Genomic DNA, 19,402 nt, shown 5'->3' with positions numbered 1-19,402 from the left:
TTTTTCTTTTCTTTTTTCAAATTTTGGGTCTAAGGTTAGAGGGTCTTGTATGTTGTACAGATCATAAAGCCCTTTGACACAAATTTGTGGGTCATTTTTGGGGTTTTGGGTTCTGGGATCTTGGGTCATTTAAATAAAACTGACTTAATCTGACAGACAAGGTTGGTTGAAATAACAAACTGACTGTTTCTACAATGCACCTCTGAGAATGAACGCGCATGCGACCACTGACAGTGATTTTAAATAAAGCAAACACACTCATACCTGTGTCTTTTGTGAGAGTGGTGGAGGCCATTATCACATTGGCAGAAAGGGAGTGAGCTCTTTGTCCAGCCTGTAATTAAATCACGTCTGTCAAAATCCTGGTAAAGGAAAGGATAAAACATACAATGAACATGAATGGACAGCTGCAGGATGTTCAGCAATTAATGTCAACAAGGTCTGTTGTGTAGACATAATGACAAATCTCTGCTAGCAGAACAAACTGAGCAAAAACAAACTTAATTTGTGTGTTGACAAAAGATTTTTATGATGAATAGTAATATGGGCACAATTCAAACTGTTTACCCATGTTCATACGTCCCTGAATTACAGCCGTGCTCATTCCTTATAACCCACCTGGGCAGTTCTTTTGATCTGTGGGAGCTAAGTCATCATGTGCTCTCCTCTCTTTACAATCCTCTAATTGTTCTGGTGAAACTGATCTCATAATTGTTTGGCTGAGTCACAATACAAGAAACTGATAAATGTGAGATTTAAAGCTGCACTTCAGCTTTTTTCCCCCTCACACTTTTACACACAGTCTCTCACCTCAGTGGCGCCTTGAAGAAAACATTTTAAGTTCAAGCATGATAAACAATTTTTGGTAATGTCACCCCCGCATCAGGTCATTGCTGCTAAGAATGGTTTTGTTTAGTGACACTCAATTATGTCATAAGTATCTCTGTTTGCAATGGTCTATCAGTGAAGACAATTAAAATATGTTTGTTCCTGGATCAGTCCCCTTGGGAGAACTGCTAAGCGGCACGGCTTGTTTTTCCCTGCTCCCTTGGATCCCAGCACGGCCTCCTAAGGGCTCTACACCCTGGAAACTGAGTGACAACACAGCCCCTCTGGCTAGTCAAAATACTGAGTTTAACTGGAAAACGTGAAGTTCAGATTTCTCACTGATATTCAGTTTTATGTATAGTGTGTGTTCAGGTGCTGAATCTTCACACTCTCATGTGGTCCCCCTGACATAAACTTACGATTTGCCTTTTCATTGTGTTGTATAAGGGAAGCATGCAAAGTTGACTCCAAAGTCTACTTAAAATAACAAAAGGAGCTCTCAACAATATCACCTTCTGTGAATATTCAGCAATTTCAGAGACTTTTTTTCTGACTGAAAATGTTTTGTGAGTAATTTTAAAATCAGTCATTTTTTGGCTATGACACAATTCATTTCTTAGTTTCGAGACAAAAAAAAGTTATCTGAAAAGGAAAAGCTAAGGTAAATGATATTTGAAAAATAGAGGAAATGCTTTGCATTCGTTCAAATTTATCAAAATAATTGTTAGTAATTGACTTGCTCATTATATGACATATTAATAATTCATATGTAAAATAACGTTTGTAGCAGAAATGTCAAAACATAACAGATACCAGACGCAGCAGATTCTCTACTGTATCATTCACTGGCTAATAAAGGTGATACACTTGTTGGTCTGCATCACCCTGCAAGTCCCTGTGCACAACTATCGAAGCCCTCTTTAGCTGAACTTAAATTGTACTCACAAAATTCATCATTTAAAATCAGTACTGTTTCTATGAAAGTCCACTCACCTGTGGTGCACTCTGCAGGGTTTTTTTTGTCAGCTGTGGTTGAAGTGAATGAGCTCTCTCTTTCTGTGGTGTTCCCTTTCTCTGTGGCTCTCTCTCACCTCCCCCCTTCACTTCCTGCTGACAGTAGTAACGTAATAAGTGGAAACTCTCACCTGCACAGCTATACTAGTGTGAGAGGAGGAGACTAATGGCTTCTTGTTGCTGGGTGGGTCTAAAGATGCCCCAGAAGTGAAGAGGTAATGATTCCTGGAAAAAAAAAAAGTTGGGTATTTTGATATTGATCAGGTTAGATTAGAGAAAATGGAGAGCATAATTATCCCATTGTGACTGGTTTTGAATTGTGATGTTGACCTGAATCTGGTCAACCCATTACATAATTAAATGCTTAATTTAAACATGCATGTTCAACGCCAAAAAAAGCGAATATTTATGCAAAACTGTGCCACATTAATGGATACTTTAATTACCCTTCCTACCCTCAGCTATCAAAATATATTCTAATACCATTTTACACTGTGTCAATTTATAAAAGAAGATTAAATTACGATATGTTGCAGTGTTAGGTTTCTTTGATGAAGGTTGAATAAAAGTGTGCACCCAGCAATTAAAGATTTACAAAAATAACTCAGTGGATTAAGCCTTTGCTAGTCTATAAGAGCACAGGTGAGTTTTTAGTGCCCTGTGGGCTGATTGTATAGGGAACCTCTTGGTTTCTATTCAACACAATGTGAAATCAGACCCCCGCTCTCTGCCAGCCATAAAGACCCCACAGACTACAATTACCTCTTTGTGGCCTAAAGAACGAAGAATTCTTGGGCACAATACAAAAAGCACTTGCACAATTCAGGTGAAAGAAATTTCTTCCTTTCCTCAATGCAGCTGCATGAAACACATGTAATGTGTCTACAGTGTGTATAGGTAATTCAAAGTATTGTGTTTACACTGCTAAAGGGACATCTCTAAAGGCAGGATATGAGCTGTATTGCTACATGCTGTACTACAGTACTGTATTACATTATAGCAAAGAGCTGCAGTTGTTCCTCTTATCCATACCAGCTGCCATGAGTTCCCTTGTTAGAAGAGTGCTCCACAAAACCACCAACTAAACCTCAGTGGGTGAAGCAGGTCCATGTGGAACGAATGATTGTCTGCAACTGAAAATGGCTGTTTTAATACAAAGATGGACTTGTGTTACACAATAACTAGGTGTTTAACTGAGTGAAATGGAATGCTGTAACAAAATTGTATTGTCATAACACCCTGACTTTGAGAAAAGTGTGTTTCCCTATTTTTTTATTTATTCTAATTATTATAATTTTCTAAATTAATGTTAATTTTTTTAGGGTATGAGGTCCTATGTCAGGAATTGTATTATTCTGTAAAATAACGTAGAAGAGTGCTCCACTGATTTAGCACTGCGCTCCTATAATATTGTAAGACTCACAATTGACAGTTTAAAAAAAGGGATCAGAATTCATGCAACAGATCCAGAGATGTCATCTTGTTTTTATTCCACACATTCTTCTTCTTTGTCAGAACCTGGTGCCTAATTTTCCATGGTGCAACTCAACTGCTGAGCAGAGATGAGGATGGGTATTTTGCCCATAGGCCACTGAAGGTCTTTATTTTCAGTTTTTAGTTATTTTTTTTTTTTCTGGCAAACAGTAGAATTTTTAGTAAATACAGGCCACTTCTTGATGAGTTGTTGTCAATCCAAGATACAATATTTTCTCAAAGGAAATTCATACTCGAAAACATCTCTAAGGGTTCAAGAGATATTCTCCCAAAATATGGTAATCCTTTTACATGAGCAGAAATGTGGGGATGAATAACATCTATGTGCCAATATAATCTCTAACATTGCTGTTGGTTGTTAATTTTACCAATAACTCTTTCGATGTATGTCTTTCAGAAATGTGAGCCGATCCTACACTGTGCTGGTCATCATGACTTCATCAATACTCTTTATTGTCCCAGGGGGGGAAATTCTTTTCACTGTTTCACATATCCTTTTAAACAGATTTACTTGCATCTGGTTATATACTTAGTTTAATCAACTGTAAAAAGTATAAAGTACACTGTGTGCACATACATCATACAGGAAACCATTGTCCCACCCCAGTATCCTTGTGTATACAAAAACGAAGCATAAATGTCACCGCATGATTTTACTACACAGATATCTCCATGAAAATATCACAATCATTTGCATTTCAAAAAAATAGACTTTACACCATGACAGTACTGTCTGACGACAAAAAGCCACAAACTTATTCAAATGATAGACTGTAATGAAACTAGATAACAAAGACATCATGGCTATTGTCTGAAGGTGGACGCTGACCGTTACTGTTTGGTTGTTTGTTTGCATGAATGCGCAAAAATACATGTGTAAGGAAATGACACAGGATGAGAGGGGAGTGTTTTTTTCTGACTCTCTGAATGCAGACTACTTACACAACACACTAAACCGTGTAAGGACTAAATTTATACGCCTTTTCACACAGCAATAATCTGTACGCTCACATTTCACTTGAATGTCCAGCTTAACTCTGAAACCATACACTCTTGTATTGTATATCAGTTGAATAATCAACTAGATAAACATGCTGCCACTTTTCACGCTTGATGTCCAAAGAGTGAGTACGATGGTTTTGTCTGAACAAACAGCTCCTCACTGCTGTTTCTGACCAGCGGCCTCCACAGAAAAGTAGTATACTTACACTCATCTCTGTACAAACTGAGCCAAGTAGGTCTGTTTGACCTTTGAAGATGTATATTCACATCAGTAAAACCTTGTTTGCCATTTCATAATTGTAAAATACAGTTTGCTATTGTTCCTCAGAGCTTTCTAGGATTGAGGAAGTTGCTGATATGTAAAACCACAGCAAACGCCAAATGATGGAAAGATTTGCATTTCCTGGATATACTGATAATAGGGCACAGTGTCCATAAATATAATAATATAATAATAAACATTACGTCATATATGGTGCATTCTGTGCATAGTAGGACAGTGACACGCATAGGTTTTTTTGGTTCATGCTCCAGCACTTTGGAAAACAATTATACATTATCAAACTGCCAACTCTAATTTGAAAGTGAACAAACTGTAGTCTCGTAGCTTTTTCAAACAGAGGCAAAATTATGTTGGACAGAATTTAATTTTAATTTGGCAGTAAATCCTTTGTAAGCAATAACTAGTCAAATTCTATAAGTGACAGACATCAGAAGACACTGCCAGGCTCATGCAACTGCCCTCACTTTCTGCTGTTAAACTTTAAATCCAAAAAAACAAACAAAAAAACAAAAAACAAAAAAAAAACCAATTGGATTACCAATTTGGCAAAATAGGAAATTACCCCGCAGCTCCAGACTGTCAAAATCATTGTCCAGCTGCAAATCCCCTGTTCTACCACATCCCATTCTATTGGATTCAGATCTGGTGACACGGCAGGCCACTGAAGTACACTGAACTCACTGTCATGCCCGTGAAAGCAGTCTGGCCATTCTCCTCTGACCGCTCTCATCAACAAAGTGCTTCTGTCCACAGAACTGCCGCTCACTGGATCTTTTTTTTTATATTGTTGTTTTTTGCACCATTCTGAGTAAAAACTCTAGAGACTGTTGTGTGTGACAATCACAGGAGATCAGCAGTTTCAGAAACACTCAAATGAACCAGTCAGGTACCAACAATCACACCAAGGTCAAAGTCACTGAGATCACCTTTTTGCCCCATTGTCATGTTTTAACATGAACCATGACCATGACCTGCACCTGCATGATTTTATGTATTGCACTGCTGCTACATGATTGGCTGATTGGATAATAGTATGAATAAGCAGGTTAAAAGGTGTCCCTAATAAAGTGTAAAGAGAGCCTATGTATGATGTTGTCACACTTGAAATTTAAATAAAGTGTTCAGTTTAATCAGGTGTTAGGTTTGGACAAAGTTGAGTGTTAGCACTTTAACCTCATATTCAGGGTTCCATTTCAAAACAAATACAGCTTTTGTGGGTGTCCATTCTAAAGAATAAAAGCAAAACACATCTGTTTAACGTTTCCTGAGCTCTTACAACTGAATGTGTCAAAAGATAGACACAACAGATGGATGCTGACACCGAATCCTCCTTCTTCCAAAAGGGTTAACGGTTGCACTGCATGTGGAGTCTTATTCACATTGTTAATAGTTACGGCTCAGTAGACCAAATTAAGCAGCCTGGATGCAACTGGACTGTGTAGCTGCATGACTAAGAAGATTAGAAAAGATTTACCTACCCAGCAGTCGTCAGCAGCGCTGTTCACGCAGACTTGGTGCGCAGCAACAGGTCAGTGAGCTCTGTGCACCACATTAGCACTCTCCATGGACTAGGACAGAGGCCCATTGACCAGAAATGGGAGTCATCATTTTCTTATGACCTCACATGGGCTTGTTTCCTCCTAATCTACAATTCAGCTACTGGCAAAGGTCAGTGTCCGACTCTATCTGTACATTTCTGAAAGTAAGTTTTAATCAGTGTTTATGTGTGTTCATTTGTGGATGAGGTCAGAGCATGGCAGCACTCACCCACAGGTGGCATAGCCTATTTACCGTAGCAGCCTAAACCTGATCCTTTGGACTCGTTCGACCACAGTTCAGCAAAACGACTTTCATGAATACACTTAAATGTCAAGATCCAAAATCATTTCAGCCATGAACTGTCATTCATTCTACAGTCAGAGTACCACCATGTGGGGTGAACATGCTTCAACATGACGGCTTATATCCTGTGGACTGTGATTACATGGACAGTCAAGGGGATACTGTGCACCTGCAGGTTCCTTTGGGTGAGCTTATGTTCTCGGAAATTTGAAATTTGGATCTCTCATTGATAGCAATCTTTGGTAAAGATTGATATTTATAGTGAATATACAATAAGTCATGTTTATTCACCTTCCAGATATGCCCATACAATGCAATCAAATTCTTGCCGAGGGAACAGCACATCACAGAGGACACAAGCCGTCAGCTGAAACAGCTTGTGGGTAAGGATTGCCAAAAAAATCTGCAATAAAAATTGGCAAATAAAATCTTTACTTTCAATTAAAAAGACTTCATTTAACTCGGTTGATTCTATTCAGAGCTGCTGGTGCATTTTAGCAAATGAAAATGAACTGTTTAGGAATAGAAGTCTGTTTGTCCTGTCTATCCGGGTCAAATGTAGACTAACAAGTAATCTTTCATCCTACTGTAAATCTACTTTACATGTGCTCAGCACACATGCAAATAGAGATATGATGTGATGACCTCACTTGACTTTGTTTGTCAGGTTTTGAAAGTAAAGGGATTGCAGCCATACCAGGGAGCCCTGACCGTACAGCTGCCCTTCATAAAAGACTGACCAAAACCGAAAGGGAGATCTTGTCACTTAAGACTAGGATTGTATGTGAGAGAGCATCATGGGAAAGGAGGTTTGCAGAGCTGCAAAGAAAACAGGAGGAGCTACGTCATCAGGTGTGTTTGTGAATGTGTGTGTGTGAGTGTGGTTGAGGTTGTGTTTATGACTTCATTAATGATGACTTGGCTCTGTCTCCTCAGCTGGCCTCTGAAGCTGGAGTGTTGGTGAAAGTGGGCAGTTGTGATGACCGGAGAGAGTCAGGAGTGGACAATGGAGATGTGTTTGAGGAGTGCTCAAGTAAATGACAATAATATTCCTACGTTTTCATATGTGCAAGCCTTTGAATTTAACAATGATCCTGAGTGCTATTTTCTAATGAACAGGTGGTCTCTCAAGACAGATGTACCCAAACAGAGGGTCTGAGGTGTCATCAAGAGGTGACACCTGTGCCAGCAGTTTGTCAGGCAGCCAGTTCTCCTCATCTTCAGCACTGAGCTCAAGAACTGCCTCCTCCTCATCTTCAGCCACTAGGTACAGCATGTGTGTATGGCAAATATGAGGCTACAACCAGCAGCTGGTTGACTTAACTTAGCACAAAGACAGGAAACAGGGGGTATAAGCCAGAGTGGCTCTGTCCAAAGGGACACCACCACGCTGGTTTAGACATTTAGTAAAAGAAAAATCACCCTATATATATGATGTATCACAGATGTTCCTAAAGCTGACAATTAATGTAGAATTGTCCATATCATCCCAATCTTTGTTGTACCACTGACTGAACTGTCTGATCATTCAGTGTGAGATCATGGAGGACATCCTACGGGCCTCAGCGGGTTTTTATCCCCCACTCCCCCATGGACCTGCAGATAGGTCACCGGGTCAGGATCATGCTGCCATCTGGACGGATCAGTACAGGAACAATTCGTTTCCTGGGCCACCTGCAGGGGGAGGCAGATCTCCACCTTGGGGTGGAGCTGCAGACACCCGATCATGGATTGCATGATGGCAGCCACAGGGGACACAGCTACTTTGAATGGTAACTGATCTCATTTCTTTACCGTGTGATCAAAAGCAACATGTGGCTTCTCAGTGTGTCTCAGGATGAGCAACCTGACATTTACAGCTGTAGTGGGATTCCAGTCACTGCGGCCTTACTGGGATAATTTTAACTCAAATGCTTCATAGAAACCTTACAAATCTCTTTTAAATGTGTGCTTTGGAAGTTGCTATTGTTCCAATTATAAATCACAACAGATTTATGCAGAACACTAAAACATTAACTTTTGGCCTCTGCAATCCAGCTGATATTACAGTATGATTCCTAAAGCATGAGTTAAATACATAAAATTGCATGCTAGGGTTTCTGTGAATATAGACACAACACTACTGTCCTTAGGTATTTAACAGTCAAACAACGCCTCTAGACATACTTGAGCAAATGTGCACTTGAGTCACAGAGTTGAATATGCAAATAAGGCTGCGGTCAATTTGGGAAGCTCAAATTATAGCATGAAGTGTGAATTTCAGATGTGAGATGTGAACTCATTTGCCTACAGCAATAACTTTTGTGGGTGGAAACTTTTTTATTTTTTTATTTTCTTGTTTTCAGTTTATTTATTCAGTTTCAATTTTTAATTTAATTTCTGTCCTTTGCAGCAAGCCTGGATATGGTGCCTTTGTACCATTCCACAAACTCCTGATGGCCTGGGAATGACAAACATACATGTATCATGCTGCCCATGTAAAAGAGAACTAACTGAATGAAGAACAACACCCACAGTCATGGATCTGATACCTTATTGTAATTAGGTACATTTTTGTATCATGCATAAAAATATGTCTGTGTCCTGCATGTGACAAAATGTCAATTTAATTGATATTCAAAATAAAAATATAACTTCAACAAACATAGTTCAAAAGCACTTTATGAAGCCTGGGCACAGTAAAGTTAAGAGTTGCAGAATGTTATTGCTGTTCTTTCTTTGAGCAAGGTCAAGTTTAAGTCTACCCACAAAACAAGCAAAAAAAGTATCTTATAGTCTAACAGTGAAAAGCAGAATTTCAAGCACAACATCAGGCTTGGTTGAAAAAACAAACTTAAAGGGCGGTATTAAAAACATGCAGAGCACTGTGAACAAAAACATTTTTCTTCTTGCTCTGAGTGACACTCAAATATTAGCCAAAAGGGATTTTCACTCCAAGTAAATATGAGAATGACTCTAAGCACATCTGTCAAACATAGCACAATACGATCTGACTTGCCCTGACACTGACAATTCCACTCCGTGATAATGTGAATGAATTGCTCAAGATTGGCAAGTGTCATTGACAAATTACTGTGACAATGCACAGTAGCCTCATGTTTCCTGACAAGCTGAGGAAATCTGGAAGTGTTGATCAGTTACTGTATATTCAGTGAAAACTTGAACTGAATTACTTCTATTTTTCTTTTACAAACCAATTAAAACATAGTGTGAGAAAACATACAGCACTTATATGAAAATCATGTAAATCGTGTCAATATTTATATTTAGTCAACTGTAATTCTCCACTCTTGCTGGTATGTTTGCCTAGATTACACAAGTGCTAGTCTGGCTCCTGCCAGATATCATGTGTGCATATTCGACATTTTTGACAAATAGTTAAAACAACAGTTAAAAGGAGAAAATGGTCTTAAAACATAGACTTAGACAACAAATAATGAACATGTTGGGTTTAAAAGATCTATAGGGACATATCACAACATAGTCAAAGAAGTGGAGTCAGCTTGAGATAGGTGTCTTTTTTAGCAGTCTCAGTTCAGTCCAGCATTAATGTTGGTTGAGTTGCAGATGTATTGTTTTCATTTCACTCAAAGTAAGAATGAATATACAACCAAACTAGCAGCTCTGCTACGCTAAATGCTTGCCTCAGCATGCTAACATGCTCACACCGATAATCCTAGCATGTTTATGTTTAGCGGGTATAACGTTTACCTTATTCAGTGTGTTAGTTTAGTGTGTTAGCATGCCATCATTTGCTAATTAGCTCTTGACAGTCCCTACTCTTCATAGCAGCTCTAGAGGAAACATCAGGGGACCAACAAAGTAAGCTGGATTCATTATGAGGGAATTTCTGGGCAATTCATCCAGTAGTTAGTGAGATATTTCAGTCTGGACCAAAGTGGTGGACTAACATCTTTAGTTGTAAAGACTCTGACATAAATTCAAGTTCAATTAAAAGATCTTTAAAAAAAATAGAAAAAAAAATAAAAAAGATTAATAAGTAACAGTAGAGAGCATGCATACATACACACATATACACACACACACTGGCTGACCTTTCCCCTCAGCTACTAAAGCAAAATGAGTGTCTGATTTGTTCAAGCCTACAACCTGAGCTGCAGAGTACAAAAATTCTTTGTTTTAAAGAAAAACCCTTAGGCTAGTTAAAAAAAATGGTTGTAGTAGACGAGTCTGTGCATGGGGAAACTGGTCAGACGTTTTACAACAGCAAGCTTTTTCCAGTTTTTATTAAAATGTAAGCAGTTCTAGTCCTGTAAATAATCTTATATGGTACAAAGGTAAGTGGTAAATTGCCCAAGGGAACGAAAAAAAGTTTAGGTCAACAAATACTGAGAACTCATGTAAATTCCACAGAAAACAGGCCTTTTTCATGGATTAAGACATTGGTTAACTTACAGCTTCCTATAGCAATGGAAGTAAAGAAGCCATGAAAGTTAATGGAAACAACAGTTGCCTTAACTTTTGTTTTGTTACTTACAGGCCCTATGTCTGTACAATGACAGTGTTAGTGTAGGAAGCAGTGCTGTTTATTGATATCAGAATGATGAAAAAAAGGCAAATAACAAAGGAAAACGGACTGGTTGGTCAGGGGTTCACATTATAGAGGACCAGAAAGTATTTGTGAACAATATTTGATTGGCATTCCAATCCAATCCAATCCAGCTTTATTTATAAAGCACTTTAAAAAACAACCAGAAGTTACCAAAGTGCTGTACATGATAAAAATGATAAACACAAGATAAATTAAAAGACATAAAACATCAATAAAAACAGATATATAATAAGAGCATTGTAGAAAAGAACACCACGAGTGTTCTTTAAATTTAGTTCAACAATGAGATTTCATCCTTGCTGATAAAATCCCCAATTGTTAATTCGTTCTGAAATATGTTAATTTAAAAAACAGCTGGAAAAACTGACGCATTCTAAAACTTTTGACCGAAAGTGTATTTGTGAAATTCAGTAGAAGATTTAGGCAATATGTTATGATGTAAGCACGGGTGAGTCCCAATACTAGGTTTTTTTTTCTTTTTCTGATGAACTGTGGAAGTAACTTCAACTGGGACACATAATATCTGACACATCTTTTATTTGCAGTGGCATGTGTTTTTTCTTACACATGCTTACATTTAAGGTTTATCTTAACAGTATACATTTACAGTAGGTGATCTGATTAAGTGTAAGAGAACATAAATCTGTGTTCATGAGAACATAAATTCCATACTTTCATTGTTTGCTTTACAACATATTCAATCACACAGTATGCATGTAGTGGCATGCAGAATGTTCCATGAAATTGATACTGATTTACAGGAAAAAGGTGATGATGAACCAACAAACTCCTTTTACTAGTGTCAAAGGCTTTTCCTCAGTTTCAATAGGATTTACTGTAAATACTGTTTGAGAGTCAGAATACTTTGCTGAATACATTGAGTGGCCACAATATGTTGAAATATATACTTTAGCTATACCTCACAGAGATAATGTGGAACAGCAGGCTGTTCTGGAGAACTACAGCGTAAGTAAAAGAATAAGTAATACTTATACAGCAATTTCATATTGCATAAGAACTTAAAATATCAATTAAATAATCACATTTGATACAATATGCATCAACAGTCAAAACTCTAGAAGCTCAGTCATAACTACTTTAGTCTAGAGGCCCTTTTCATCCCAAACTTGGATGACAAGGTCACATTTGACTACAGTGTCATACAAATGCATATAACTGAGAACAGATTATCTAAACTGTTCATGAATAGGAGCGAAAAGTTCCCTTTCATAATGAAACATCAGACAGAATAAAACCTCTTCAGCAATTAGCTTTAACATCATTCAACTATAGACACTAGACGCTTCTCGAGAAAGTCTCTGTTTGCTATGACATACCTTTGGGATATAACTGAGGTCAACACAAGTATCATATTAGTTCTGACTGAAGGGAAGAAAGTCATCAGAATATCCCTCTCTGAGCCTTCAGGTTGAGGATCTTTGCAGCCAGTTTCTCTGCATCCATCAAATGTGGGAACATTTCCATGACTGTATCCACCTCATGTGGGTTGAAGATGGCTTGCAGTTTCTTGCGGAGTTCCAACCTTTGTGGGTTAAACGTAGCAGAGGATGGCGGTTGTTGGCCCCAGGGATGGTACTCATGGCCTTTGTAAGAGCAGCAAGAGTTGTGTGAGTGTGAGGAATGGACTGAAGAGGAGAGACTACACAATGTCGTGGCTTGGGGCTGCCCCTGAAAGGGATCTGACCAGTAATGTTGTTGATAATGGGGGCCTCCACTATATTGGAGAGGGCTGGGGAGGCTGCGTTGTTGTGGCACACTTGTTGGGAACATTTGAGGAGGATAGTTGGGCTTACCCATGGAGTCCATGTTTCCATGATGTTGTTGGTGAGCTGTTGAGGACACTGCATGGGAACAGCAACTACAGGAGTGGCTGGCGTTATTTTTCCCTAAATGCACTGAGTTGTGTCTAGGTCCAGCGAGTGCACTTTGCTGCTGGGACCTGAGCCTGTGGGAGTTGCTGCGGCAATGCGAACGATCAGAGTACTGGCTCTCAAAAGAGCCGAGACCGGAGTCGAGGTACTCGTGAGAGATGTTGGCATAGTAATGATTCTGCACCAATTGCAGCCCAGGCCAATCTTTCTGGCCTCCTGTTCCAGAACAGGGCATATGATTCAAACTGTTTCCAGGATCCTCAGAGTACACCAGTTTGTTTCCACTAACATGACTGGGATTTGAAGAATTTTTTCTGTCTCCAATGAACTCTGAGTCTCGAGGATGTGAACAGGTATTATGAGCAGGCCCAGTATCAGACTGAAGCTGTTTGGGTGATAATCTGGCATTTCTGTCTTCTTTTACTATAGAAATCTGGGCTTTCTCCCTCAGTTCATCAGCCAAGGACAGGTAGGACTTGTTGGCTCTCTCTGGATGGTAAAATTTACATTTGATGCCGTAGGTGCACTTTTTGTCTGAGAAAAACAAAAATGGATACAAACACAAAGAAGTTAGGGGTCATCTCATTGGGGAACCGCATTTCCTTTGTGGCCAAAAAGCATGGAAAGTCTAACAAAGCATTGGCAGTATAAAAATATGTTGTTTCTCTTCCTGATTTACATGCTATTAGTATTTTACCATATGGACAGAGCTGTCTCTTTTGCTCTGTAGGCAGAGGCGTTTTCCTAAGGAAGTTGTCCAGACTGGGGCCATGGCGACCCAGAGGATCATCAGGGGGCATGAACCTGGAAAAAACAAAACAGAAATAACTCATTGTTGATTTCGTCATTTACTTGTGACAAATCAGATGGGTGCAGCCTAATTATGTTTCCCTCATGCAATAATGTTCCCTCAGGAACCACATTAAATCTTATTCATGGTAGGAAAATGTGAAACAGACAAACTGCTTACTTGTCATTCACAAAGGAGTACATGAGGAGCCTCTCCTCGATGCATTTCTTCCACTCAGGTCTTTCGCCCTGGAGGTCACGGTAGGTGTCATTGGACACGATCACGCCGTCCGAGTCGTACGCCAACTTGACAATAAAGCGGTCGTCATAGCAAACCACCCGCTTACCCCCAACTCGACGCGATGGAGTGAAGACCACTATTTTACGTTTTTCAAGCTCCATCAGTATGTGTTGATCTGAAAGTGCAAACAATCATGTCAGATTGCAATGTTACCTTTTTACGCTGTATTTAACAGTGGTTATGTCATAATCAAAATTATATATAAAGTGCGCAGCTTTGTTATGTAACATGACTAACATTTATCATTATCCTCAACCGCACATTCAAGCAACAAAAAACACAAAGATTGAAAAGAAAAAACGCAATTACCATTTAACAAAGCTCCAGTGATTAATCACAGAAAACAGCACCAAAGACGGTTTTACATCACCTGTGCCAACATCATAACACTCTCTATATCTCTATGTAAAAGATATCATATTGCTTTACCTGCGAGATGAGTTAATGAAAACATAATACACACATTGTCAGAGCTTATTACACAAATTAAAATTGAAATTAAATCAACCATCCAAGAGGCCAGGTCACATGAAAGCCAGTAATGTGCGTGACAGTTTTATTCATAGACAATACACTCAAACACTCAAAGGCACTTTTCTGACTAAGTACTTTGTGTTTTTCAGGGTGATTTCACTTAACCCTTTGCTGTAGATGATTATCAGACCTTAACTACACACTAAACTAGGTGTGGAAGTTTAAAACACAGCTGTACTTCCTGATGGGGCTTTCCCAGGACTGACTGCAGATGGCAGATTTTTACTTCCTTGTTCACAGATTGAAAATAGATCCCCTGGATTGCTCCACCCAGGCTGCAGAGTTACTAAATCCTGACAGCCACATAGTGCTGATGCATCAGTTTCAAAAGGATGATCCACTCCTCATTTCATAGTTGTTGTTTTTGGAATTATCAGAGGTTGGGTAAGCAGGACTGGAAAAGATGCATAACGATTGAACAAAAGGCAGCTTGTCTACTCACTGAGATGGTACAGTGTAGTCATGATATTAAACTGCATTGCTCAAATACACCAAAACTGGTTGGTGACTCAGCTATCAGAAATGTAGAGCCCTGTACTGTATACTACTGCCAGAGTACACATCACACTGCACAACATATGGAAACTTTTACATGAAATCATTTTAATGTGTTGTGTGTTGTGCATTGCTTCATACTGAAACATGATCTCTGTTTCATAATCTTCAGTGTGACACACTTAAGTTCTGCCTCTGACAACACTGAAACATTATACTCTACAGGCATAGTCATACCTACAGCTACTGTGTTGGAAGAGATTTAAGTGGAAGTCACATTCACATTTCTTAGTAAATGGGAAGCTGTAGAGGAAGAAGTCTCAGTGACTTAACTGAACTTTCAGGCGGGGGCAAATAAGAACAAAAAACAAAAAACAAAAAACAAAACAAACAAACCGCTGATTCCTGGTTAATTAAAGAAAGACTTTGACATTTTGGGAAATGCACTTTTTTTTCTTTTCTAGTGGACAGTTAAATAAGAAGATTGATACCACTCTCATAAGTGATGTGTACACCATGGATCCAAGCACCAGCTGGTTAACTTAGCTTAGCTTAGCATAAACTGAAAACAGAAAGAGACAACTAGGTTGGCTCTGTGGTAAAAAAGAATGCCCACCAAGAAACAGAAAAAGATTGCAGGGATTAAACAATTGAGATATAATTTGTTAATTAGGCTACTTGTTAATTAGACTTTAAAAGTGGTGATCTGCACATTTTTTTGGCTAGCCCTTTCCTCTTCCAGTCTCTGTGCTAATCTAAGCTAACCAGATGCTTTCTGTAGCTTTATTTAATTGACAAATATGACTAGGACATTGACCAAGTGTATTTATGAAAATGTCAAACTATTCATTTAACATTAGAGTTTAGTAAATACAACAATATATGAGATGCTAAAATCAGACTGCATAGTACTCAGAAGTGAGTATTTCCTTCATCTGTGGAAATCCAGTCAGAGAGACTAGACTGCTTCTTTGTTGGCTGTTAATGAGAGTCACATCAAAATCGCTCGTCACTCATGATTTATGCAGAACTACAAATTAATTTAATGTCAGCTATGCGAGGTTTAGCCAATGAGATTGTTTCTGCATTGACTGATAAATGTTTTATGTCTCATATCATCACCTGTTATGGGGGCATCAGGTCTGGCCTGCTCTTTGCGCCAAGTGGGAACAAACACAGTGATGGTATTATGACCTCTGTCCAGGAAAAAATTCACTGCCAGCTGGATGCCGCGGCAGGAGAAGACTTCCTTGTTGCCATGACTGGAAAAGACACAGCGAGAGAACATGAATACAAATAATTTGACTGTTAATATATAATATATATATATATATATATATATATATATATATATATAAAATATGAAAAGCAACTGTTAAAATTCAGTTGATCTGTGTAAACACCATGTGCCTTTGAATGTTAACGCAGACAGAAACCTTCCTCCCAGCTACTATTCACTGTGAATATTATGTTTCACTTCAATTCTATTGCGAGGCAGAGATTTTTAGGTGTGTCTAAAATTTGCATATTGTAGCAGTGTCCATTAAAGAACATGCACAGGCAGGATGGTGAACGCCCTTCTAAAATAAAAAGTTAAGATGGAGGAAAATGTTTTTCAGGGTCAGAGTTGAATGACAACTTGGCAACAACTGAGGGTTGTTTGAAAGATCTTATGTTAAAGGTATTTTACTGTCACCAGGTAGACAGCACGACCTATGGTTATTGCTGAATGCAATAAATCTTTGTCTACACCTATTGGAAAAGCTCTGTAGTTAGCAAAACATACCAGCTATTAAAATGATGAATTATGATTTAAGTTACTGATCTATGACCCCATTAAAAAAAAACCCAGATAAAACATTTGGTATCAGGATTACCTCATGGCAACATTACTGCCGTCAATAACAACAGGCCTCAATTCTGAGTCTGTGTTCTTTCGGTCCCCCAGTTGTGGTGTGATTCTAGGTCCGAGGGTCCAACTGGGAGGAAGCAGAGGGTCTTTTTGGCCTGCGCTCCTGTCATGGCTGTCAGAGCTGGACATGCAGGGCGCAGAGCTTGTCCTACTATTAACCAGCTCTCCAAGCACAGAGTTGGTGTCTGAGCAGAGCCCCAGCTTCCTCAGGGCAGCCTTCACCTCTGCGGAGGAGTAACCCAGTTTCCTGAAGAAATCCACTCTGAGCTGGAACTCCTCGCTGTCTGGTTCCAGCAGGCCTGAAGCTGAGCTCTGGCTGGGAAGTACCTGATTCATCCTGAAGCATCTGGGCCCCTTTTCAGCAGCATAGAAGACGTATTAAATCCTCTTTGGGATGGATTTTTTCAGTCATGTATTGACTGAAAAAAGAGACATGAAATTACACAATTAAACATTTTTACATCCTGTTTTCCCATTTTTGTTTCTTTTCAAGTAGCATCGAGACTTTAAAAATCATCTTATTCCACACTGTCAAACATATCCATATATTCTGAAGTGACTTGTTGCTGAAGCTGTATGATGTTCAAGTAAAATATGACTCCACATTTTCTTTTTTTTCTTTTTTTTTTATAGCTGCACCGAAATGTCTTGTGCATCATGATACAGATTCCCCCAAAACTCAGCCTGACATATTTGACATCCTTGGAAACTCTGATATCTCTGCTAGGATTTAAAATTTGTCTGACAGCACAAGTTTGCAGTAACCTCTCCATCGAATGCTTGTTAAGACATTGATTTTCATAAAGTAACAGTACATATTTCTGAGCTAGACTGACTTTAGAGCCACAAAGATTTGTCAATTAATAGATTTGGTTGATCAACACAGAATTAATAATCATGCATCTTTATAATTGATTAATTGTTTTAGTCATTTTTCAGCAATATTACCAAAAATCTGGAAGACGCTCATGCCATAATTTGATTTTATAGATCTTGCATTACATTACATTACTGGGATGGACATTTTTTTCTGATGTTTTATAGACTAAACAAAAATCATTCCATCAAGAAGAATAACCAAAAATGAAAATAACAGTTATTTGCTGCTTTAATTGCCTTCATTTTAAGGACTTTCATGCATTTTATTTACCCATAGGCTACTCTCTATTCCTTCTTAATATGATCTTGTATTTTGCCATTTTCCATGTTATTATGTATATTTTTTTATTATGTGGTGTACGTGGTAAAGCTACAAATGGGCATCCAATCAGTTTTGTTGGATATTGTAATTATCGCGATGTTCTTTGTTATATTTGATGGCCCACCACACAGGCCTGTGTCTCTGATATACTGTAAGGTCTGATCGGCTACTCAGCCTTTCAGCCTCTGTTAAGTTAAATAAAGAGCTGAACATAATCAGGAAGACACGCTGCGCTGCTTCAGGCAATGTATGTGCAATATGTTACCTGTATGAAGATATAAGTACGTAACAAACACTCTGAACATATCTTAGACCTGTACCTGACACAGGTGACAAATAGCTACAAGTTTCCAACGGGACGTGTCTCAGGCTAACCGGCAGGCAGGTAAGGTTTCAGCCAATTCCTACGTTTCTCGTCAACAAATGTCACGGCAGACTAAGGCGAAGCGTCAGCTTACCTTCACTGTTTGTCCCTCTGTCCTTGTGTTCCACTTGTCAGCAGAAGTCACTTCTAACTCTTGTTAATGTGTCGGAGTACAGTAACTTTGACATAGTTCCGACTTCGTAGCGCCTCCCTCCTTGAAAAAAAAAAAAAGCTCCAGAGGGAGGCATGCAGAGCCATGAAAAATTTGCATATAGCAAGAGATAAGATAAGGTGTTCCTTTTCCTTTTCCCTATCAGTCACTCACATTGTAGTGCAGGAGTGTTTTTGTCTTTGTTTTTTGTTTTTGTGTGTTTTACATATTCTTTGTTGTTGCTGCTGTCCCTTTGAGGATTTTACAGAGTGACAATGAAATGAATGAAATAAATAAATTCTTCATTTGCTGTAAGGTAAAGCCATTAAATGTACAGCATAGTTACTGTAGCATTTAAAAATAATTCAAAGGTAGATAATGAAAAAAAAGGATTAAATTAAGAAAGATAAAAATTTGTAATTATTAGTGTGTGTAATTAGGATTACATTAGGTTAAAAAGGGGAAGTAAAATGTTTGTAAAGCCATGTCTGTGTGGCCTGCATGCAGCAGCCTAAGGGTTGTCATTTGTCATCTTTCTTTCTTCTGTTTTTTAAATTCTGCACAACAACAGATTTTGAAGTATCTTCATCAGTTTCTTCCTGGTTGTTTTTTTTTAAGGATCTGGATAATTTGTCAACGAGAAAAATTATTTTGATTATTCCATGAGAATTCGTGATGAACCATGGATTTCCTGCTATAAACTTAATTTTCTGATAATTATAAAAAA

The 19,402-nt window shown here is 38.5% G+C and overlaps 2 protein-coding genes and 1 long non-coding RNA gene across 3 annotated transcripts; 1 reads left to right on the top strand and 2 right to left on the bottom strand.

The window, feature by feature from the left end:
* Window positions 1-266: 266 nt before the first annotated feature.
* On the bottom strand, window positions 267-6,170 carry LOC147818634 (uncharacterized). The gene is made up of 3 exons (XR_015437801.1): window positions 6,100-6,170; window positions 1,822-2,067; window positions 267-362 (listed from the first exon to the last, which is right to left on the bottom strand). It is a non-coding gene; the product is annotated as an uncharacterized LOC147818634 (long non-coding RNA).
* Window positions 6,171-6,210: 40 nt separating this feature from the next.
* Window positions 6,211-9,088, top strand: LOC111661632 (uncharacterized). The gene is made up of 8 exons (XM_023415266.2): window positions 6,211-6,289; window positions 6,538-6,648; window positions 6,762-6,846; window positions 7,131-7,315; window positions 7,400-7,496; window positions 7,583-7,730; window positions 7,996-8,235; window positions 8,856-9,088. Exons 2-8 carry the CDS (start codon window positions 6,574-6,576, stop codon window positions 8,911-8,913), a joined length of 888 nt encoding a protein of 295 aa, XP_023271034.1. The 5' UTR covers window positions 6,211-6,289; window positions 6,538-6,573; the 3' UTR covers window positions 8,914-9,088.
* Window positions 9,089-11,556: 2,468 nt separating this feature from the next.
* Window positions 11,557-18,750, bottom strand: zc3h12aa (zinc finger CCCH-type containing 12Aa). Its single transcript, XM_023415265.2, has 6 exons — window positions 18,619-18,750; window positions 16,925-17,378; window positions 16,170-16,309; window positions 13,899-14,133; window positions 13,626-13,732; window positions 11,557-13,462 (listed from the first exon to the last, which is right to left on the bottom strand). Exons 2-6 carry the CDS (start codon window positions 17,293-17,295, stop codon window positions 12,438-12,440), a joined length of 1,878 nt encoding a protein of 625 aa, XP_023271033.1. The 5' UTR covers window positions 17,296-17,378; window positions 18,619-18,750; the 3' UTR covers window positions 11,557-12,437.
* Window positions 18,751-19,402: the final 652 nt, after the last annotated feature.

Source organism: Seriola lalandi, unplaced genomic scaffold (assembly GCF_002814215.2).
Source record: "Seriola lalandi dorsalis isolate HSWRI2012SDOR001 ecotype SW California unplaced genomic scaffold, Sedor1 jcf7180002054546, whole genome shotgun sequence".
Classification (NCBI taxonomy): Eukaryota; Metazoa; Chordata; class Actinopteri; order Carangiformes; family Carangidae; genus Seriola; species Seriola lalandi.
The sequence above is the reverse complement of the archived record's forward strand: the minus strand, read 5'-3'. Positions and strand labels throughout refer to the sequence as shown.